This window comes from Theileria parva, chromosome 1, assembly GCF_000165365.1.
Source record: "Theileria parva strain Muguga chromosome 1, complete sequence, whole genome shotgun sequence".
Classification (NCBI taxonomy): Eukaryota; Apicomplexa; class Aconoidasida; order Piroplasmida; family Theileriidae; genus Theileria; species Theileria parva.
The window spans coordinates 620069-641733 of NC_007344.1; the positions used below are offsets into that span (position 1 = coordinate 620069).

The 21665-nt window shown below is 35.2% G+C and overlaps 10 protein-coding genes across 10 annotated transcripts; 6 read left to right on the forward strand and 4 right to left on the reverse strand.

Annotated features, from left to right (window-relative positions):
* Nucleotides 1-26: 26 nt before the first annotated feature.
* DHAPRD (glycerol-3-phosphate dehydrogenase (NAD(+))) lies at nt 27-3053 on the reverse strand. The gene is made up of 8 exons (XM_760736.2): nt 2919-3053; nt 2795-2884; nt 2498-2689; nt 2207-2377; nt 1655-1936; nt 1321-1473; nt 488-622; nt 27-131 (listed from the first exon to the last, which is right to left on the reverse strand). Exons 1-8 carry the CDS (start codon nt 2931-2933, stop codon nt 105-107), a joined length of 1065 nt encoding a protein of 354 aa, XP_765829.1. The 5' UTR covers nt 2934-3053; the 3' UTR covers nt 27-104.
* A 28-nt stretch (nt 3054-3081) lies between these two features.
* Prpf4b (Protein kinase domain protein) lies at nt 3082-7110 on the forward strand. The gene is made up of 8 exons (XM_760737.2): nt 3082-3676; nt 3786-3834; nt 3973-4676; nt 4791-4955; nt 5311-5621; nt 5848-5954; nt 6041-6264; nt 6684-7110. Exons 1-8 carry the CDS (start codon nt 3215-3217, stop codon nt 7050-7052), a joined length of 2391 nt encoding a protein of 796 aa, XP_765830.1. The 5' UTR covers nt 3082-3214; the 3' UTR covers nt 7053-7110.
* Nucleotides 7085-7713, forward strand: RFESD (Rieske domain-containing protein; the record flags this gene model as incomplete). The annotated part of the gene is made up of 4 exons (XM_061304971.1): nt 7085-7120; nt 7226-7268; nt 7327-7403; nt 7432-7713. 4 exons carry the CDS (start codon nt 7085-7087, stop codon nt 7711-7713), a joined length of 438 nt encoding a protein of 145 aa, XP_061161547.1.
* A 573-nt stretch (nt 7714-8286) lies between these two features.
* Nucleotides 8287-9235, reverse strand: TpMuguga_01g00305 (uncharacterized protein). The gene is made up of 5 exons (XM_760739.2): nt 8907-9235; nt 8784-8871; nt 8518-8616; nt 8382-8487; nt 8287-8350 (listed from the first exon to the last, which is right to left on the reverse strand). Exons 1-5 carry the CDS (start codon nt 9028-9030, stop codon nt 8303-8305), a joined length of 465 nt encoding a protein of 154 aa, XP_765832.2. The 5' UTR covers nt 9031-9235; the 3' UTR covers nt 8287-8302.
* On the forward strand, nt 9235-14225 carry TpMuguga_01g02445 (uncharacterized protein; the record flags this gene model as incomplete). The annotated part of the gene is made up of 3 exons (XM_760741.2): nt 9235-11798; nt 12431-13477; nt 13508-14225. 3 exons carry the CDS (start codon nt 9235-9237, stop codon nt 14223-14225), a joined length of 4329 nt encoding a protein of 1442 aa, XP_765834.2.
* On the forward strand, nt 14218-15366 carry Exosc1 (Exosome component EXOSC1/CSL4 family protein; the record flags this gene model as incomplete). The annotated part of the gene is made up of 7 exons (XM_760742.2): nt 14323-14451; nt 14502-14653; nt 14738-14822; nt 14911-14992; nt 15024-15090; nt 15119-15196; nt 15259-15366. The coding sequence occupies 6 exons, from the start codon at nt 14323-14325 to the stop codon at nt 15138-15140; spliced, it is 537 nt and encodes a 178-aa protein (XP_765835.1). The 3' UTR covers nt 15141-15196; nt 15259-15366.
* On the reverse strand, nt 15227-16247 carry esf-2 (Pre-rRNA-processing protein esf-2; the record flags this gene model as incomplete). Its single annotated transcript, XM_760743.2, has 1 exon — nt 15227-16247. Exon 1 carries the CDS (start codon nt 16196-16198, stop codon nt 15227-15229), a length of 972 nt encoding a protein of 323 aa, XP_765836.1. The 5' UTR covers nt 16199-16247.
* dnaJ (DnaJ domain protein) lies at nt 16193-18429 on the forward strand. The gene is made up of 6 exons (XM_760745.2): nt 16193-16580; nt 16638-16777; nt 17527-17698; nt 17746-17831; nt 17992-18181; nt 18211-18429. Exons 1-6 carry the CDS (start codon nt 16311-16313, stop codon nt 18286-18288), a joined length of 936 nt encoding a protein of 311 aa, XP_765838.2. The 5' UTR covers nt 16193-16310; the 3' UTR covers nt 18289-18429.
* Nucleotides 18430-18490: 61 nt separating this feature from the next.
* TpMuguga_01g00312 (ELM2 domain protein) lies at nt 18491-19054 on the reverse strand (the record flags this gene model as incomplete). The annotated part of the gene is made up of 1 exon (XM_760746.2): nt 18515-18931. The coding sequence occupies one exon, from the start codon at nt 18929-18931 to the stop codon at nt 18515-18517; it is 417 nt and encodes a 138-aa protein (XP_765839.1).
* Nucleotides 19055-19779: 725 nt separating this feature from the next.
* Nucleotides 19780-21656, forward strand: TpMuguga_01g00313 (putative integral membrane protein; the record flags this gene model as incomplete). The annotated part of the gene is made up of 10 exons (XM_061304972.1): nt 19912-20100; nt 20524-20647; nt 20683-20775; nt 20816-20873; nt 20905-21002; nt 21297-21331; nt 21382-21415; nt 21445-21504; nt 21538-21569; nt 21603-21656. 10 exons carry the CDS (start codon nt 19912-19914, stop codon nt 21654-21656), a joined length of 777 nt encoding a protein of 258 aa, XP_061161548.1.
* Between the last annotated feature and the right edge of the window lie 9 nt (nt 21657-21665).

The window sequence follows — 21665 nt, forward strand, 5'->3', positions numbered from 1 at the left end:
CATTCACACAATTTTATACATTATCACATATATTTTGAAGAAAAATTAATTTAACTATTTTCCAGATAATTAATTTCCAATTCATCTCCCCATAGCTAATCAAATCACTCAAACCTCTCCAACTCCTCAGTCTACAACATTACTCACACAATTTTTGAAAATTTTTAAATTTTTTAATTATTTGATAATTTTTTAATTATTTGGTAATTTAGTTAATTATTTGTGGAATAGTTGAAAATTTGATAAATAATTGAAATTAGTTAATTATTTGGTAAATAGTTGAAAATTTGGTAAATATTTGAAAATTTGGTAAATATTTGAAAAATTGTGTAAATAATTGAAATTAGTTAATTATTTGTGGAATAGTTGAAAATTTGATAAATAATTGAAATTAGTTAATTATTTGGTAAATAAGTTAATTATTTGATAAATAAGTTAATTATTTGATAAATATTTGAAAAATTGTGTAAAACTGTGTAAAGGGTACGGAGAGCGATTTGATGAGTTCTGAGGGGTGTGTGGATTCGAAAGCAACTTTATAAGTGACGTGAAACAGCGGAAATTCGGCCAATTTGTCATGCGTTCTCAACACTTCATACACCTCATGACACGTCGATACGCCCTAAAACAATTCTTTAACACCGTAGAATACTATGGAATACTGTAAATAATACCCTTAACTACTATAGCTTAACTACTGTTAACTACTATAGAGTACTATAGAATACTATTAACTACTGTTAACTACTGTAAATAATACTATGGAATGTTGTAAATAATACTATGGAATATTCTTAACTACTATAGACTATAATACAGTAGTATAGAGTATTATAGAATACTGTGGAATATTGTTAACCGCTATAGCTTAACTACTGTGGAACTATACTATACCTAAGATACCTAATCCTTAACTACTATAGCCCATTCTTAACTATTATGCTATACCTAAGATACATGGTCCTTAACTACTATAGCTTAACTACTGTGGAATACCATAGAATACTGTTAACTCTTAACTACTGTTAAGTACTGTAGGATACTATAGAATAGTCTTAACTACATAGTAATGTTATATAACCTTAACTACTCTTAACTACTATAGAATAGTCTTAACTACTATAGACTACTGTTAACTATAGTAATACTCTTAACTACTATAGACTACTGTTAACTATAGTAATACTCTTAACTACTGTAAATAGTACTATAGAACTGTTAACTACTGTAAATAATACTATGGAATACTGTAAATAATACTACATAATGGAATAGAATACAGTGGAATAGTATGTAACAATAAGACTAGTAGTGTTATACTTGTAACTTTTGACCGTTGAGAAACTCTTGTTCGATTTCGTTCCAGGACCTTTTCCCTTCTTTAGCCGCGAACTCAGCGGCACATCTCACGTTCCTGCCACCAATACACGTCGTTATCAAGTCCGCAACGCCAGCACTCTCAAACACGACGTCCTAATCATAACTTTAGTACTATTTACAGGAAATATTCAAGCGTATACTACTAAGTAATAAATGACCAAGGAACCCACAAGGGATAAATAAACCCTATGGAGTGATAAATAACTGCGGAAATAAATCCTATGGAGTGATAACTAAGAGTAGAAAAATCTGTGAGCGCATGCAAGCCCCGTACCTCAGTAGTGTTTGGAAAGAAGAGTTTGGCGAATTTGTGTATTTCAACGAGTCCAATACGCATAACTGCGGCTTTGGTATTAGAGCCAAGTCCAAGTCCGTCACAGAACCCGGCGGAAAGCGCCACGACGTTCTTAATCGCGCCGTAAACCTGAATCCCAGCCACGTCCTTAATACAACGGATTTTAAAGTAAGGCCTGTCAAATAATCTCTGCCATAACCTTCCCTCATCCCTAGTCGTATACGCCACCGTAGCCTCACTAAATTCTTCCCTAGCTATACACTACAACATTTTTTACAATGTTAACAATATTAATAGTATAATAGTATGGGACAGTGGAGTGGAATATACATATCTAATGTGAATGGCAAAGTCAAGCGGGAATTGGCCCGGATAGTAGTGAGGCGGGGGACCGCCACGGGGAGCTAATTAACTATATAACTAATACTACAATAATATACTATACTATAACTATACTATGCTATGATTATAACTAAATATAAATAGTATAGTTATAGAATAGTTAAGTGTTGTAAACTGTGTAAATATTACGTTTGCGACGTTGGCCCCGGAGAGAGCGGAGCAAGGGATCCCGAGTTCGCGTTCAATAACGTCAGAGACTAAAACGGGTTCATTATCCAAAATCATAATCCCCTTCACCAACGATAACGCCACAGCCTCCTTCTTCATTAACCCACACTCCCTCATCTTCACAGCCGTACTCTATACACATAATTGTTAGTATTACATACTCAATATTCTATAGTATACTATAGTATAGATAATAGTATAGATAATAGTATAATTAATAGTATAAATGAGTAATAATTGTGTGTAGAATACTTTGACGAATTGGTGTGGAATGACGAAGATGAAGAGGTCGGTGTCTTTAACGCATTCGTTGAGATCGGGTACGGCGAGGAGATTATTTGGCAGCTTAATCCCCGGTAAATACTTTTTATTCTCATGCGTAGTGTTTATCAACTCACTCAATTTCACTCCCTCCACCAACTCCTCCAATACCCACATCCGTACCTAAACACATATTTATGGTATTTCCACATATTTACACTATTTACAGTATGTAAGAATGTGGTATAGAGTTAATTAGGAGAGTTAAATGGGTAAAGTGTGTGTTACGGTGGGATTGAAGAGGTTGAATTTGGGTGTGTTTTCGGAGATGACTTTGGCGGCGGCAGTTCCCCAATTACCACAGCCAACAACTGTAACCTATGAAATACGCAATAAATTAATAATTGGTTACCTTCTTTCCGGCCATTCTGAGCAGTGAGATTCCCCTCTTCGCAAACAATTTTCACAACCCCAAATTTAATTATCGAATAGAATTAATATTGTCAGTAGTATTTTTAATGGAATTTTGTGTCTAAAAAGTTTTTATAGTTAATTATTTCACTACCCAGACCCCATCCTCCCTCCCTCTCCCCTCCTAACATATTTAATATTCATTTAATATTATTTAATATTTTAATATTTTAATAATTTGTAATATTAAGGATTTTATCGCAATTGGGGGAAATTAGAGGTGAGGAAGTTTGTGAGATGAGTGACAGGAGTTGGATTTCTGAGGAGAGTTCAGGTTCCGACTTGCATAAAAGTAAACAAAGTTTATCTAATTCCAGTAATTATTCACTTCATTCCTCTCATACTTCCAATAGGTCACCACACTCCAAATCTTCACTACACTCTTACAGGTCACTACACTCTTACAGGTCACACAAATCCAGGAGATCTCACACTCGTAGATCACACCGTACAGGGAGATCACCAGATAGATCACGTCATAGGAGTAAATCACACCGTAGGAGTAAATCACACCGTAGGAGTAGGACATACCGTAGAGGGAGATCGGGGGATAGATCATACGGTAGGAGTAGAACACGCCGTATCGGGAGTATAGATAGAAGTAGGAGAAGTAGTAGTAATAATTATAGTCAGAAAATAGCCGAAAATAAACATTATAGATCACAACATCACTCCCACACTCCCACTCTCAACACCAACGTATCTCCACACACCTTTACACTATTTTACACTATTTTACACTATTTACACATTATTACAAAGTTTACAAAGTTGTACAAAGTAATAAAGTTGTTGATTTGTGTTTTAGGAGAAGAAGAGGAAGTATTACTATCAACAGAAACCAATCACACTCTCACGTACTATCCCATACACTTACTATAATACTACTATAATACTACTATAATACTACTATAATACTACTATAATACTACTATAATACTACTATAATACTACTATAATACTACTATATTAGTAATAGTTAATGATTTGATTAGCTGAGGAGGGTGAGATAGAGGAGTTGGAGTTGGAGGATGAGGACGAGGACGTGGACAAGTTCCTCGAGTCCAGACGACAGGAACGACATAAACTCTTACTCAAACATTCCAAACCCCTTCACACCGATTTATCACATACTGAATCCTCAGAACAATCTCTACAGAGTGTACAATCTTTACAGAATATAGAGAGTATAGAGAATATAGAGAGTATACAGAATATAGAGAGTATAGAGAGTATAGAGAGTGTGGAGGAAAATATGGTTGAGAAACCAGTTGAAGAAAAAGTAAGGGAAAAAAGATGTCTAAACCCCTTTTCACTATTAATCTCACATCTTAATCCTAATACTAGTGATAAACAAGACCCGGGAACTCCAGACCCAGACATTACAGACTCCGGAACGCCAGTACGGCAATCTGAGGAGCCAGATGTTAGTTTGGACAGTGCAAAAGAGTTGGAAGATATCTCACCCATTTCAGTCACACTCTCTCCCAGAGACTATACTCCCAGGGATATGACTCCTAGGAATAGTACTCCTAGGAATAGTACTCCTAGGGATGAAACTCTTAGGGACGACACAGTAAATGAGATGACTGATATGACTAATGACATGACTTATGTGTATTCAGATTTGCAGAAGAAGTTGATGTTAGAGAAACAGAAGTTACGCAACTTCATCATCAACATGAAGAGATCCGAACAGGTAACACCCCAACCACTTTTAACCTTACCAACTTTACTACTAACTACTTACTAACTCTACTAACTTTATTATTAACTTTATTATTAACTTAATAAATGTTAAATGTTAGTGTAGGATGAGTTGGAGTATGAGGAGGACGAGGATGACATGGACATGTTTAGTACAGCAGTAGACGAGAGTACGGTTAAGAAGAGGAAAGTCCTCAGGCGTGTTATTACTAATAAACTAGAAAATCGCTCACTCGCCGAAAATTGGAATGATTCCGAAGGGTACTATCAGGTCAGTTACGGTGCTTGCTTATCCCTCCGGGGGTACTATCTACTCATATCCACACTATTTACTCATTATTTACTCAGTTAATTCATAATATTAACTATATACCCCTAGAGGGAGCTACTTAGATATATACCCCTAGAGGGAGCTATCTTAATGTATACCCCTATAGGGAGCTATCTTACTATTAACTATACCCCTATAGGGAGCTACTTTACTATACTATTAACTATACCCCTATAGGGAGCTATTTAACTTTATACCCCTAGAGGGAGCTACTTTACTATACTATTAACTATACCCCTAGAGGGAGCTACTAACTATATACATTACTATATAATATTAATTATGTAATATATAGGCAATGATTGGTGAGGTGATGGATGACCGTTACAGTGTGATAAGTGAGTTGGCTGGAAAAGGTGTTTTCTCTTCAGTATTAAAGTGCTACGACTCGGTGGACAATCTTAACGTGGCCATCAAAGTCATACGTAATAACGACATGATGATCAAGGCTGCGGAGAAGGAGATGGACATCCTCAGACGTCTTAACGAAACTGACAAAGAAGATAAAAAACATATCGTACAACTACTAACCTCTTTTAAATACAGAGGACACCTCTGCATGGTCTTTCATTGGTATTGGGGAAATCTCAGATCACATCTCAAACTGTATAACTACTAGTTACCTTATACTACTTATATATTTATATAATATTAGTTATTGTAGTATTAGTTATATAGTTAATTAGCTCCCCTTGGCAGTCCCCCGCCTCACTACTATCCGGGCCAATTGTCGCTTGACTTTGGAGTTCACAGTAGATCCGTACAACTCACTCCACTATCCCATACCATTTTACTATTAACATTGTTAACATTGTAAATTGGATTGTTATAGGAACGGGAAGGGATATGGGTTGAATATATCATATGTGCATTCGTATACGAGGCAATTATTCATTGCGCTACGACACATGAAAAAAAATAAAATCATGCATGCCGATCGTAACTCTCTATTCTATTCTACACATTCTTACACTATTTACATATTTACACACATTTATAGTATTTTACAACTGAATGTATTATAGTGAAGCCGGATAATATATTGGTGAATGAGGGTTATAATAAGTTGCGGATATGTGATTTGGGATCTGCGAGTGATGAGTCGGAGAATGACGTCACTGCTTACTTGGTCAGTCGTTTCTACAGAGCTCCAGAAATCATTCTTGGCTGTAGATACAATTGTAAAATTGATGTCTGGAGCGCTGCCGCTACTATCTACGAACTCGCCACTGGAGATATTCTCTTTCCGGTAACTCCTTTACGGTGCTTGCTACCGCACACACCATTAATACATATTTACCTCACACACAGCTAACACATAGTTACTCTCTTTTTACTCCCAGGGATTATTTCCTTAGTTATCTCCTGGTCTTGTTATATAGTTAATTAGCTCCCCTTGGCAGTCCCCCGCCTCACTACTATCCGGGCCAATTGTCGCTTGACTTTGGTGTTCATAGGGGATCCTTATCTACCACTGTACTATTCCAACTCACTATAGTATTTATATTGTAATAAACTTTAGTAATAGTTATATATAATTAGCTCCCTTTGGCAGTCCCCCGCCTCACTACTATCCGGGCCAATTGCCGCTTGACTTTGCCATTCACATTAGATATTACCATACCACTCGACTATTCAATACATATTACTATGCTAATTTATGATTAGGGTCGTAACAATAATCACATGTTGAAGTTGATGATGGAGTTTAAGGGGAAGGTCCCGAGTAAGATGATTAGGGCAGGTCAATTCTCTTCACAGCACTTTGATGAGAATTTAGACTTTGTGTACACATCCACAGATCCTCTAACCAAGACCACGGTGACCAGGGTGTTACAGGACCTCAGACCCACGAGAAATATCACAGATTGCATCTTCGAGAGACAGCCCTGGACCAAATCTAACTCACCCAAGAAGGAAATACTCGTAAAGAAAATCCGACAACTCGGCGAACTACTCGAAAAATGCCTCGTACTAGACCCAAATAAAAGGTTCTCACCCGAAGACGCACTTCAACACCCTTTCATACGGAATTAACAGGCTATCATATGGAATTAACGGGCTATCATATGGAATCTTTTACTGAAATTGGTCATCTCAAACATGTACCAATTAATATATCAAATTTACTTATATAATAATTAATTTATATAGTAATTTATTTATATATTATTTATTATTTATATATTATTTTTATGATGTGTGTTTAGTTTTTAGAACAGCCCAGGAGAATCGCAATAAATAACCGAAAACGTATTTTACACAAATTATAATATAATAAATATAAAAAATAAATAAAATAAATTTTTAGTTGTGATATATAATTATAAGGAAAAGTTATATTGTACGGATGCGAATTGTTATCATTCTGCGGGAAGACTGGAATACGTATTTTTAACTTGGTATAAAATCATAGTTTAGTGAGGATATAGAGGAGATTCTAGGCCAGCCTTGTATTCGGTGTCCACAGCATAAATATGTCATCTCAATATCCACTGGAGAATCATTTTACCGCCCAGTAGAAGTGATTCAAGTGGAAGAAAATGGTAGACTAAGGAGGAAAGTGCTGTTACTAGACTGGAAATCCAAGGGAAAATGCCAGAGAACACACGAAGTCAAGGTTGAAAATGATAAAGTCTACGTTAAGCTAGATGAATCAACTGACGAATTACCCTCTGATAAATATGCATTTCTCTAATACACATCATGTATTATACTATGTTCATATTTATATTCATATGTATTATGTACAATAGTTAGTATATTAAATAAGGTATGATAGTGTGTATATTATGTGTAAGAAATAGAAGTGTTCATTAGTTTAAAGAGGTAATTGGGTGATAAGGGTTAAGGTTCTCCATGTGTGTTTCCAGACGACTGTCATGTCTAGGCTCAGTAGAATGTCATTAGTAGATTAAGTTGTTTGTGACATTAAGACTCGTTAGTTCCAGTACCCAACCATTATAGTAGTCAATCTGATTAATATTTTAAGGACCTAATTTAACCAATTCAAGACATAATCAAGCGTTAATTAACCTTTAATTAAGCGTTAATTAAGCTTTATTAAGTGTTATTCTGTGTTATATTTGTATAACTATGACATTATTATACCATACCCTACTATACTCATACATATATACAATAGAGTATATAACGTATAGTATCTTAAGATTATATGTAGTATGCTATAACTGTAGTTTAAAGTATTTGAAACGCTTAAAATAACCAACTCAATTCTTTTACACATAAATATATTTATTTAAGAGTAAGATAAAGTTTGTATAAAATTAATTATTAGTGAATTGGAGGCGTTCGATTAATTTGCTTTGTAGTGTCTGAACAAGATTAGAAAGGGTAAATAATTACATCAATGACTGATAGTGAGTTATCAAGTTTCTCTGCGCACTTTAGGTATTTATTCACAACATTATAATACAGCCAATCGTACGGATTATTATAGTCGTCAACAGCTCTAAAATGATAAAATTGTGTGTAAAATTACGTTATAACGCCCTTGATTACACTTCCAAGATCATACGACTGAGAGTAACTATACTCAACGAGCTTATGTAACTTCTTCAACGACTTCTCAAATTTGTATCTAAAACATTATTCACACAATTAACCAATCTTATATTAACCAAATAATTGTTATATTAACCAAATAATCGTGAGAATATGTAAATAATCGTGAGAATATGTAAATAATCGTGAGAATATGTAAATAATTGTGAGAAAATGTGTAGAAAATGTGGAGAAAGTGATTACATGTGTTTCATGAGAGTTTTGATGACAGTGGGATCTGCGACGTTATCGCCTTCGCAGGTGACTGCGATTTTGGTTAAATATTCAACAACTAAAGAATCATTTACAAATTTAAGGAAAAAAAACTTGATAAAAGTAAGTTTGAAATCAGTTCCTTGACATTCTCCTGAGTTAAGTTAAGCTTCGTTTTGGCAGTTTCATCCTCGTTTTGCGCCTCGTCATTACTACTCAAATCGTCCGCAGTATTCATAACACAATTTACAGCCAAAACTACACAAAATTACCAATAGAAGGCAATAATGAAAAATAATTATTAAACACCATCTGCAAATATAAATTAAATTATTTAAATAATTTTATTAATTTTAATTAATTTTATGAATTTAAATAATTTTATCAATTTTGGGATAATTTTATTATTAGTGTTGAAAATGATTGGTGAATCATTTTCCGAATGTTTAGATACACATCTGATTTGAGCATTGAGGAATCACTTTTTTCAGGCCTTTACGTGATAATTTCAAGAACTGAAGGGACTTCCGATGCTCTCTACAACTCCGCTCTAACCTTTTTGAACACCAATTTTAGCAGTTTTTCTGTAAGGGAATTGTTATCTAATTATCTGGCCGATGAGTTTAGCTTAAGTGGGAAGTTACACTTTACAAAAAAGGTCAGACTTGGTCCTACTGAGATTTTGTGGCCTGTGGAACGGGCCAATTCCACGCCCAGAGAAGCGCTCCTAAACAACGCAAAATCGCTCTCGATACTCGAGAGAAATGACATTCTGTCACATCTAACCGAGGATTCAAGTGTTGATCTCAAGTTTATTTCCGAGGAGAAGTTCAATTCGCTCTTTATTCCAAAGTTATTTTACCCAGGAAATGTCATTGCAATTGTGATTCTGAACGATGGGACAGTGGATTACTCAAGTTTGATTGACGTGTTTTACGAGAAAAAGAGTTTGTACGGGGATAACTTGGCTAAATTTCAGTTTCTTCTCTCAGTATCGGGGGATCACACTAGGGACCAGTTGCTAGAATCATTTGACAAACACGTCGTAAAGAATCGTTTACACAAGTTTACACAAGTTAATCACGTCTACGATCCGGATTTAACTTACGATTCCTTCTTTCTCATCGACAAACACTGTGCAGAGGTGACACAACGGGTATACGCTGTGTTGGGGGAAATAGTGCTGAATTTGCTCATCACAATTGTTAGCCAATTGTTAACACTTTTGGATGATCCAAAATACTCACTAGAGAACATAAGGAAATCTCTGACACATACACATTCACATTCCCATTCCCACACCCGCAGGGGTAAATCATATTCTGGATCTGAGATAAAGCGTTCTGGTGATGTAAATTTAATCTTGGGTAATAATCTGACAGCGATTTGTCATTACGTTTGCGCAAATTATCATTTTACAAGTGAAAACAATCACCTCTCACATGCACAAACTCTTTTTACTCTTTCTGTCACACTTTTTAAACTTTTTAACCTTAGGATTGGAATTGACTCTGTCAGTTCCCAAACTGTCCAATCCCTAAACAAATTTGCCAGGGGAAAAACTGGTAAATCTGTCTACGAACTGTTGAAGTTAGTGATTGAGAGACCTGTGGAGTATCTGTTGAATAGTTTGAAGAGGTCATTTCTTGTGTGGCTGAGGACATCTGACTGCTCCGAAGAGCTCCAACTTCTGTTCATTTTTTACACTAAACTGTTAGCGGATTCAGCACTGGTAATCCCAGTGATTTCCTCGTTTGTCACTTATTGTAGGAGATTACCGCCGGAACAGCAGCTGAACGTTATTCAGTACGTGGTAGACCTGCTCCAAAACACCAAATATAAACGAAAACTACACTTTTATCAACATCTAAAAGATTTTATCAACTGTGAAACACAATCAATTGGGAGTAAACTGTGTGAAACAGAGGATGAACAGGATCTTGAAGTGTTGCTAGGGGGTGTGACAAAGTGTCTGGAAATGACGACAGTAGACCCTATGGCCCTGGACATGATAAAATATTACAAAAATTGGTACCAGATTAATAATTCAATAATAAACACTGAGCTTAACAATTTGAGGTATAGCTCAGACATAGTCCTGGTAAAGCGGGTTTTAACCCTGAAACTGTGTAACATACTCCAATCCATACAAGAACACACCGCAAAAGTTGATATCTGTCCCCGTTTACAAGAGCTAAAACGTTATGCTAAACTGTTTAATCTCACATATTTAACCCTATCACATCTCATTATACGCACACACTATGGACAATGTGACAGTGTCTGTAGTGTGTGCAGGATTGGTTTGGACGATAAATTATTGTATTTTGGCGGTTATGAAGGTGTTAGGTTGGGTAAATTTCCTTTAATTTGTTCAATGGAGTTGAGCAGGGCAGACTTGCATTTCCGCTTCTCCACCCTGAATCTCCGCTTCTCCAGCCAGAATCCCAAGAAAATCAACACAATCAATAACAACTTAACTTTTCACATTGTTCACACTAGGAAGTGTAGGCTTCAGTGTGAACACTTGGGATTTCACATTCGCACCAAAATCAAATCCAAACTCTACACTACCAACACTACAAACAATGTTAACAATGTAAACAATGTAAACAATGTCAACACTGTTGGAAATGTCATCACGGTAATAAATGATTTGGAGGATTTGGTGGTGTATGTTGACAGTTTGTTGACTGTGGAGGTTGTAATGGTTAACCCGCTGGCCGTTGATTTAATGTTAAAGGACGTGGAATTAGTTGGCTCAGGTGTTCCATTTGACACTGTGAAAACGGAATTTATAGTCCCAGGATTTAGTAGAAATTATATAAAAACAATCAATCTCAGGGTTAAGGATGAGGGGACACTTAGTGTCCTAGGCGTTAAATTTACATTATTTGACTTTTTAACTTGTTTTCAACTGCTGGTTAATCTGGACAATTCGGACCCAAACACCTTCATATCAACACTCAAATCATGCGAAACGGGGAATTTCACACAGTTTCTCAGGTTACCCATAATAACATAGTTACCCATAGTACCATATACCATAGTTATCCATACTACCATATACCATAGTTACTCATAATGCCATAGTTACCTATAATACCACAGTTACCTATAATACCATATTTACCTATAATACCATATTTACCTATAATACCATATTTACCTATAATACCATAGTTACCTATACTGCACTAACTAGTGTCTAATAATACCATAGTTACCTATACTGCACTAACTAGTGTCTAATAATGTAATAGTTACTGTATAATACTGCTATAGTTACCTATAATACCATATTTACCCATACTACACTAGCTAGTTAATAATAATGCTATGGTTAATAATGCTATATTTACTGTATAATACCATAGTTATCCATAATGCTATAGTTACTTCATAATGCTATAGTTAATAATACTGCTATAGTTAATAATAATACCATATTTACCCATACTACCATATTTACCTATACTACCATATAACACAGTTACCTATACTACCATATAACACAGTTACCTATACTCCTATAGTTAATACCCCTATAGTTAATAATAATTCTATAGTTACCTATAATACCATATTTACCTATAATACCATATTTACCTATAATACAATAGTTAATAATTGTATAGTGTGTATGGTATGAAGATGCGATGTGTGAAAGATTGTAACGAGTGTGAGATTGGATTGTTTAGCACGGATTTTAAGGATAAAGTCGAGTTTATAACTGCTGCCTCAGTTTCAAACACACCAAACACTCTTCTGTCCTCCAGAACCACATCACACAGATCCATCTCCACCCGGACCACCAGTTCCATAACTTCCACCGGAACTACTAATAGTATAACTTCGATAAATAATTTACGTGGAGACGGTGGACTGTGTAAGAGTGTGTTGGTGTGTTCTGAGGAGTTGTGTGTGGACTGTTCGGTCTTGGAGCAGCTGATGTCAAACATGTCCGAATTTACCCAAAACTCCCCGTTACTCACAGGTGACAGAAGCTTAATTTATGTCAAATTAAGTAATAAAAATAAGAGCCACAAGTTTACTAATATTACCGTGTCAGTACTGCCACACGTGCCGGAGCCTAGTGTTAAGTCACAGCCCCTGACAGCCAAAGATTACCTTCAATTCCAAATCCTCCAACAGAAACTTAAACAAATCAACCACATCAAATTCTCAATCTATCTCCACCTATTCGCCGGTCACACAATCAAACACTCGGTAGCTAGTAATAGGGTTGGTGTGGGACTCCAGTTGTTACCGGGTGAATCTCTTTATCTACCCCTGGTTTACGTGGCAAATGAGTTATTTTCAAGTTTTGACGTTGTTTTCGATTATCAAATTGGTGACTCAGGTGTGACTGGAACGTGTGACTCCCGTTTGATCCGGGGAAACGCATACAAAAGTGTAAATTTCAAGGTGGAAAAGAGTATCACCGTGCAGGAGCACCAGTTTGTACCAGTAGTACACTTTAATCACAGGTTACTCAGGGATAATATTGATTTGTTTAAGGAATATTATAGTAGTTCCACCCTCCAGAGCCTAAAAAACTCCAGGGTAAAATACGATAACAAATGGCTAAGAATGTTCTTTAAAGTTAATAATGAAAGTGATAAGTTATTTTCCTGTAAAATGGGGAACCTGGAGTTCATATCTAACCCAAACACCTCCAACAGGTACAGTAACACAATTTATCATTTCCGTAGGTACCACGTGGATATCCGTAAACTCCCCTATAAACGTCACAGGAAGTATCAAATACTTAACCTGTTTAATTCCATTCACTGGTCATGCAATGGGAATTTTGGTACTATTAAATTGTTTGACCCTGGCAATGGTGTTACTTCAACTGAGTTGGGTGATAACACACCCAGACTGACTGGCAAGTCTAAGCTAACGCAATGGTATAAAATGTGCCTCGAAAGGTTAATACCCATGAATGACTTGATCTATTCTAAGATATCGATTAAGGTGTTAATTACTGTGGATGGCAGGGTTATGGCTGGTGACACCCTTGCGGTGGGTAAGTATTTTACGGTAAATGTGCTGGCGAAGAATAATGGAACTAGACCCATCGCCGATTACAAAGTTGTAATCATCCCGTTTACCTACGATTTGTACACAAACGTCGAGAATCTACTGTGGTCCGGCTCTCTGGAACAGGTGGGTCTCGAACCTATTACACCCGGTTCCACCAGTTGTATCAGTACCACTAGGCCGTACAGGACAGTTTCCGGAGATGTGAATGGAGTTGATATGTGTAACGTCGTGGAGTGGGAGGGTTACTCTGGGTATAAAACCGTTGCCACGGCGGAATTAGTAGTAAAACAGCCTTGTAAATTAAGCATTAACGCAGCCATCTTAAACTCCAACCAAACCCTTTTTCACCATAAACTCCACTCCATCAATTTTTTTACACTATAATAATAATAATGTAATAATTATTCAATAATTTAATTATTCAATAATAATTTGATAATTTAATAATAATTTGATAATTTAGAATAATTTGATAATAATTATGAGTGTGGTATTGCCTGGGATGTTGCTTGGTACGGTGAGTGACTATGTGCCGTTACGCAACGTTTACGTCAAGGATTCCATCATCTACTCATCAGTCCTCGGATCACAACACATCTCACCAAACAACGTATTCACTCCACTATATAATTATAATTATTATAGTAATAATGATGATAGGAGATAAGTGTGGAATCTGGGTGTGTGAGGGTTCCGTATGTTGGCGCGGTGGTAGTGGCTCAGATATCAAGAGTACATATAAACAAGGCGGACTGTCACATCATCGCAGTCAACGGCAGAACCCTCAAGGACCAATACAAAGCCTCTCTCACGTACCTTTTACTGTTTTTACACAAATATAACTAATAATAATTTAATTTATATTAATAATAGTTAATAGTAATGATAATTTGTAGGAGTAACAATGTGTTGGAATCGAAGAGCATAGAGATTTTAATGTATGAATGGTTCCGACCCGGTGATTTCATCAAGGCCAAAGTGGTAATTTCTACACAGTTTACCAATTATTTACCAATAATTTACACAATTTACCACATAATTTACGTAATTGAGTACAAAATTCCCATAGATTTATGCTGGAGATGGTAAGGTGTTTACGCTTTCTACTGCGGGGATTGGTCTTGGTGTTGTTAAAACCACTTCATCAAACGGTAACACAATAGTTAGTAATGGTTATTTTAGGGGAGGAGATGGTCCCGATTTCCTGGAAGTATTTCATGTCAAAGAAGTCCGGCGCACTAGAGAAAAGGTAACACAAACCCACTCAAACCTCTTAGGAAAGTCGCGAAATCCATTTAACCACGTCAACACAACTTTTTCACCATCACAACGTAGTGACACACTGGAATAAAAAAGTTCTAAATAGTTAATGAAAGAGTAAAATATTAAAGTACAATTGATTCTAAGAGTTCCATAGGTACTTCCCGCTTCCCCTTTTTTACACTTTTTACCCCTTTTCCAGGGCTTTTTACAGTTTTTTTAACGCCAATTTTACCCTTTTTAACGCTAATTTTATCTTTTTTTACATCTTTTCCAGAGCTTTTTACGGCTTTTTTAACGCTAATTTTATCTTTTTTTACCTCTTTTTTACCCTTAATAACTTCAATTTCACCCTTTTTAGGGTCAATTTCACCCTTTTTAACTTCATTTTTACCCTTAATAAGTTCATTTTTACCCTTTTTCTGTTCAATGTGTTGTTCGACTTTTTCTTGTTCGAGTTGTTCGAGATAGTGAAGATTGCGTTTCCTTTCCTTGGCCAGGACGGAGTGTAGCTTCTCTTTACGTTCCCGTTTGGTATTTGACCAGTATTCGACCAAGTGTCTCCATTTAAACTTGGGTAAGTACTTTATGTTCCACAGGTCCTCGCGCCAGAAGCTGTGCCTCTTATCCTCCACAGGCTTGTTATTTAACATTTTGGCCACTTGTTTGGCCACTTTTTTATCTGTGAACTGGACCCAGCCGTGGGTAAATTTAAGGCGCCTGTTACCTCCAGATTTAATTCTCTTGTTATACTCAGTAATCGACTCCGGATGACAGTAAATCTTCCCTACAGCGCCAAAATTTGAAAAATACGAACGTAACTTCGATAAACCCATAAACGGAGGAATTCGAGATATATACACTATCCCACTCTGATCAAAATCAGATTCATCCCCTAAATTTGTTTTTACATTATTCCCTAAATTCATTTTTATTCCATTTGGTAAATTATTCGATAAATTCATTTTTATGTTATTTGATAAATTGTTTGATAAATGGTTGTTTGGAGTGGAATCTGAAGGTTCCAGGTGATCCGAGTGTTCTGGATCAGAAATTGAATTATTTTCAGAATTTCCAAATTCCCTCACCAATTCCATCCCTAAAAATTATATTCAATTTTAAAACATTTGATAAATTATATTTAAAAAATATTATTGGTTGATAGATTAACCCACGTGAGGATAAGTTTAAAATAATTAAATTATTTTAATGTTCGCAAAGTTTATTTTTTCCCTTCAGAGTTCCAAACTTTTTACTCACACAATTACTAAACGCCTTTTCTCCACTGCTAACACTCGGAATAATCTTCACAGTAATCTTCACAGTAGTACTCACAATGGTATAAACAGTGGTATAAACAATAGTTTTCACAGTGGTATATACGATAGTGAGCTCCCTTTGAGGTTGAAAACGGGTAAAATTACCTACTACGACGTTTTACAAGTTCCCGCAAACGCATCCCAAAGTGATATCAAAAAGGTACTCTTCCCTATTATAACTTATTTGTGTTGGTCAGCTTGGTAATGTGGGCTATAGGCGTTTACGAGATTGGCGAAGGAGTATCACCCGGACATGAACAAGAACAAAGATACGAGGGCAATTTTCCTATGCATTAAAGAGTCACACGATACACTAACCAATCACAACAAACGCATTCTCTACAATCAATCTCTCAAGTAACACTCTACACACTTTAGTCCAAACACTTTACTATCTTAACTCTAGTTCTTATCTTAACTATACTATACCTATTTAGTCCTTTACTATCTTAATTTTAGTTCTTATCTTAACTATACTATACCTATTTACTTCCTATCTTAACTCTAGTTATTACCTTAACTATACTTATTATCTTAACTTTAGTACTTTACTACCTTAACTCTAGTTATTACCTATTTTTACTATACCTATTATTACCTATTTTTACTATACCTATATAGTCATTTACTATCTTAACCTTATTACTTTACTATCTTAACTCTAGTTCTTATCTTAACTTTACTATACCTATTATTTAGTATTTTACTATCTTAACTCTAGTTATTACATTAGTCTAGTTACTACCTTAACTCTAGTTATTACCTTAGTCTAGTTATTACCTTAGTCTACTATACCTATTATTTAGTACTATACCTATTATTTAGTACTATACCTATTATTTAGTACTTAGTACTTACTACTATACTTTAGTCCTAGTCTTACTTAGTATTCTAGACTCTACCTCTTAATACCTTAGTCTAGCCCTTTATATCTTAGCTCAATTTCCTAATACTATAGTCTAATTCTTAACTACTATAGAATCAATTTCCTATTACTGTAGTCTACTTTCTATTACTATAGTCTAATTCTTAACTACTGTATACTCAATTTCCTAATACTATAGAATCAATTACCTTACTATACACTAACTTATTCCGTTTTATAGTAAATCTGCTGACAGTGTTCGCTCTAAAATCTTACGTAGACCCTCAGGAACAGGTAACACAATCAATTTATTACTTGTAGGAATGGATTCTGCCCGCTGGGAGCGTTATGAACGATATACTAAAGGGGAAAGAAATGATTCTCTGGAAGACCCACACACCTGGATCAAAATTGTAATTATCACATACTCTAACATTACCAGTTGTATATCATTGTGTAGATCGGATCCATAGTTGTTTCCTGCATCACCGTTTCCATTGGATGTCTCATCTTCGGACATATTCTCACACAGTTTCCCTCCTCCAGGTTTCACACTCTACACACTAAACTATTACTACCATTACACACTTTTCTACACACTAAACTACACACTTACACACTAAACTACACACTTACACACTAAACTACACACTTACTATTACACACTTACTATTACACACTAAAATATTAGTAAATTGAGTTATAGTGTGGACGACGTGTATGATGTGGGATCGGTGCGGGATGAGCGTATGGTGGATGCGTATTATAATCCGATAACTGAGCGTTGGGAGCGGATCATAGCGCCATTTGCGCCTCCGAATCCCGAGGTGCTAATCTCACACTACCAACTTGACACCTCAGAACTGAAGATACCACAGAAACTCACCACTCTACGGGTAATTAACTAGAGTTAATAATGTGTCAGATGCCACTGAGACTTACAACAAGACCCACAATACTTTACGATAAAAATAAACAAAAACCTGTCCTCATACAATCCTAACAGTTAAATGATAAGGTAAAATGAACTAACGTAAACTGAACTAACGTAAACTGAACTAACGTAAACTGAACTAACGTAAACTGAACTAACGTAAACTGAACTAACGTAAACTGAACTAACGTAAACTGAACTAGGGTAAACAGAACTAGTGTAAGTTAGATTAAACTGAACTAAGGTAAACAGAACTAGTGTAAGTTAAACTAGTGTAAGTTATGAGATTATGAGGTTAAAATTCTTTATCAGAGTTGTAGTGTTCTAAAGATTTCGTGTCCGACTCAAATCGGCCCAACTCCTCCTCCGACACAAACTTTATATGACTCGATATATCACACTGATCCTCCAAATCCACATTTTCATACTCTTCACACTGATGTAATGACTCGGTCAATTGTTCATAGGATTCCGTAAATGGTTCATAAGATTGTGTAAATGGTTGGTAAGACTCAGTGAAAGATTGATGGGATTGAAGAGGATCAGAGTGTGATTGAGTGAGTGGGGGTTTTGGTTCTTGTGTGTCTTTGGGGTTAATGTCGTTTTGGTGCGATTGGTAGTTTTTGCAAAAGGGCGGAATCATGGCCTGGTACTCCGGACCCACACGGATCCTACCATCAAACGACTGCATCCACTGCCTCTTCGTCTCCATACGCACACACAAACACAAATTTACGAAGTTTCACACAGTCACACAATTTCACAATTTCAGAGTTGACAAATTTTCACAAAATTTCACAAAATTTCACACAATTTCACAGAGTTTACAAACTTTTAGAATTTACAAAAGTTCAGAATTTCCGGAAGATTCCCAAAATTTTTAAAATTCCAAAATTTTGACAAAAGTTCTGAAATTATAAAATTCCAAAATTTTTAAAATTCTGAAAAAATTTAAAATTCCAAAATATTGACAAAAGTTCTGAAATTATAAAATTCCAAAATATTGACAAAAATTCTGAAAATATTGAAAAAAATTCCAAAATTTTTAAAATTCTGAAAATATTGTTAAAAATTCTGAAAAAAGTTCTGAAATTATAAAATTCTGAAAAGATTTTAAAAATTAAAATTTTGAGAGTTTTGGCGGATTAGCGCAATTTGAGTGAGATTTAACAGATGTTAAAACTACGTTAAAAATTGAAAGCGTTGGTTTGAGACTGCGTTTAACACTTGAATACTCTTGGTATCATAACAAATCTTTAGCCATGAAAAAATCGGATTTTCCCAAAACTATTTGATTTATCATAAACTAACTTGATTTACCATAAACTAATTTGATTTATCATAAACTAATTTGATTTATGTTAAATTAGTTGGAACTGCTGATACGCTAATGGGATCTATGTCATGGGTTTGAGAATTTGATGGTTGACGGGGTAAATTAATGTAAATTATGAGAGGTTGGAATCCGCCTAGCACTTTATGGATTTGGTTTATATTGACTGTGGAATCCTAAGGGGGTGGTTGCCACACTTACAGCTCACTCCGTCTAACCACTTTTTTCCACAATATTTACCCTAATTTCTTGTAAAATACGTTTAATATATTTTTTAGAATATTTTCATAAATTTGTGGATTTTTTTCCGACACCCAGCTCATACACATTTTTACACTAATCTACCATGTGAATTTTACATGTTATACTCACTTGTAAAATATTATCCCTATTGTTTTATCCCTATTGGTATTATGCGTAATGGTATCTTGGGTTTGGTATTTTGGGTGTTGGAGGTTCGGTTAATTTACTGTCGTGACACACACTTACACAAGATTTGTGTTCATCTTTTTCATCAAGATTCCTCACTCAATCAACTCCTATGCCAAGTAATACTTACACAGTTCTCACCACCACTCACACTAGTCTACATACTACCCCTTTTTACTACTATAATACTATACTATATACCCCTAGAGGGAGCTATCTTAACTATATACCTAGAATTATATACCCCAAGAGGGAGCTAATTTAACTATATACCTAGAATTATACCCGAGAGGGAGCTATCTAAATATATACCCCTAGAGGGAGCTATCTTACTATAGTTAACTTTATACCCCTAGAGAGAGCTATCTTAACTATATACCTAGAATTATATACCCCAAGAGAGAGCTATCTAATTATATACCCCTAGAGGGAGCTAATTAATTTCATACCCCTAGAGGGAGCTACTTTACTTTATACCCTTAGTTACTATACATATTACTATATTACTATTAAAACTTGATAATACTAAGTTATGTTGATAGGAGATAGGATTGAGTCCTTGTGTGTCTGCTGAGGTGTGTAGGATCAATCCTAGGATCATCTTGGACGCCTATGATAAGGAAAAATGCCTCCTCACTCTCTTCTCGTTCTTCTCCACTTTTACATGTAATTCTTTAGTTAAGTTTGGATACTGTGAATAGGTAATGATAATAAGGTGAAGGAGTATATATATAATACCGAGAATGGCACTACCGTATACGTCGATAAAGAAATCACTAATCTTCTCTGGAAATGTAATCTCACACTATACTCAACAGTGTAACAATGATTTAGCCTGTTCGAGGCGATCACGGTTAAGATTATCATACCTATTTCAAGACGGGCCTAAACAGTAGTTTACTGAGTTTACACTTGTGTAATAGATTTTGCAAGAGTTTAACACTTGGGAATAGCAAAGTCAAAATCAGACAAGCCATTAACCTACCAGGACTCTCCAAAATACTACCAATCAATCTAGAACGTACCACTCAGTTATCTCTTACACTAATTAACTCTTACACTAATTAACATTTACAGTAGTATAATTAACATTAGTTATCTTTTACAGTAGTATAATTAAGTTAACATTTACAGTAGTATAATTAACATTAGTTATCTTTTACAGTAGTATAATTAACATTAGTTATCTTTTACAGTAGTATAGTTACCATTTACAGTAGTATAATTAACAGTTACAGTAGTATAATTAACAGTGGTATAATTAACAGTGGTATAATTAACAGTAGTATAATTAGGAGTGTTAAAATTAGTGTAGAGCTGGCTGAGATCAATTGGTTAATGGGAAGTCCAGTACCTTTTACACATCATATTCACACTGACAGTAGTATTATAATTTGTAGATAAGTTGGGATTTGCTAAGGGTTAAAATTTCAGGTTCCGTAACTCATTAAAAAATCGTTTAGGAGTGTTGATAATTTTGTTCATAATATTTTTATCCGTGTCAACCCTTTTCATACGTCAAGGTATGGTAAAAAAGTTGATAAAAATAATTTTAGGAAGGAGTAAAAATAAATTAACAGAACCTGACGTAATATTTTAAAACTTTGTTATTCCGATTTAGGAAACAGAAGTTGAAAATCTCATCGAACTTAACATTAATTCTCATTACCAATGACTGTTATAC

What these genes read in the sequence shown, in the direction of transcription:
- dnaJ (XM_760745.2), top strand. Translation starts at nt 16,311, where the DNA reads ATGTTCGCAAAGTTTATTTTTTCCCTTCAGAGTTCCAAACTTTTTACT. An exon ending in CCCAAAGTGATATCAAAAAG is followed by an intron (nt 16,581 to 16,637) that starts GTACTCTTCCCT and finishes TGTGGGCTATAG; the next exon opens with GCGTTTACGAGATTGGCGAA. An exon ending in ACACAGTTTCCCTCCTCCAG is followed by an intron (nt 17,832 to 17,991) that starts GTTTCACACTCT and finishes ATTGAGTTATAG; the next exon opens with TGTGGACGACGTGTATGATG.
- TpMuguga_01g00305 (XM_760739.2), bottom strand. Translation starts at nt 9,030, where the DNA reads ATGAATACTGCGGACGATTTGAGTAGTAATGACGAGGCGCAAAACGAG. An exon ending in GTAATCAAGGGCGTTATAAC is followed by an intron (nt 8,488 to 8,517) that starts GTAATTTTACAC and finishes TTATCATTTTAG; the next exon opens with AGCTGTTGACGACTATAATA. An exon ending in ACTCACTATCAGTCATTGAT is followed by an intron (nt 8,351 to 8,381) that starts GTAATTATTTAC and finishes AATCTTGTTCAG; the next exon opens with ACACTACAAAGCAAATTAAT.
- DHAPRD (XM_760736.2), bottom strand. An exon ending in TTCCACACCAATTCGTCAAA is followed by an intron (nt 2,378 to 2,497) that starts GTATTCTACACA and finishes TTATGTGTATAG; the next exon opens with AGTACGGCTGTGAAGATGAG. An exon ending in CCGGGGCCAACGTCGCAAAC is followed by an intron (nt 1,937 to 2,206) that starts GTAATATTTACA and finishes AAAATGTTGTAG; the next exon opens with TGTATAGCTAGGGAAGAATT.
- Prpf4b (XM_760737.2), top strand. Translation starts at nt 3,215, where the DNA reads ATGAGTGACAGGAGTTGGATTTCTGAGGAGAGTTCAGGTTCCGACTTG. An exon ending in CTCCCACTCTCAACACCAAC is followed by an intron (nt 3,677 to 3,785) that starts GTATCTCCACAC and finishes TTTGTGTTTTAG; the next exon opens with GAGAAGAAGAGGAAGTATTA. An exon ending in CTCAGATCACATCTCAAACT is followed by an intron (nt 5,622 to 5,847) that starts GTATAACTACTA and finishes GGATTGTTATAG; the next exon opens with GAACGGGAAGGGATATGGGT.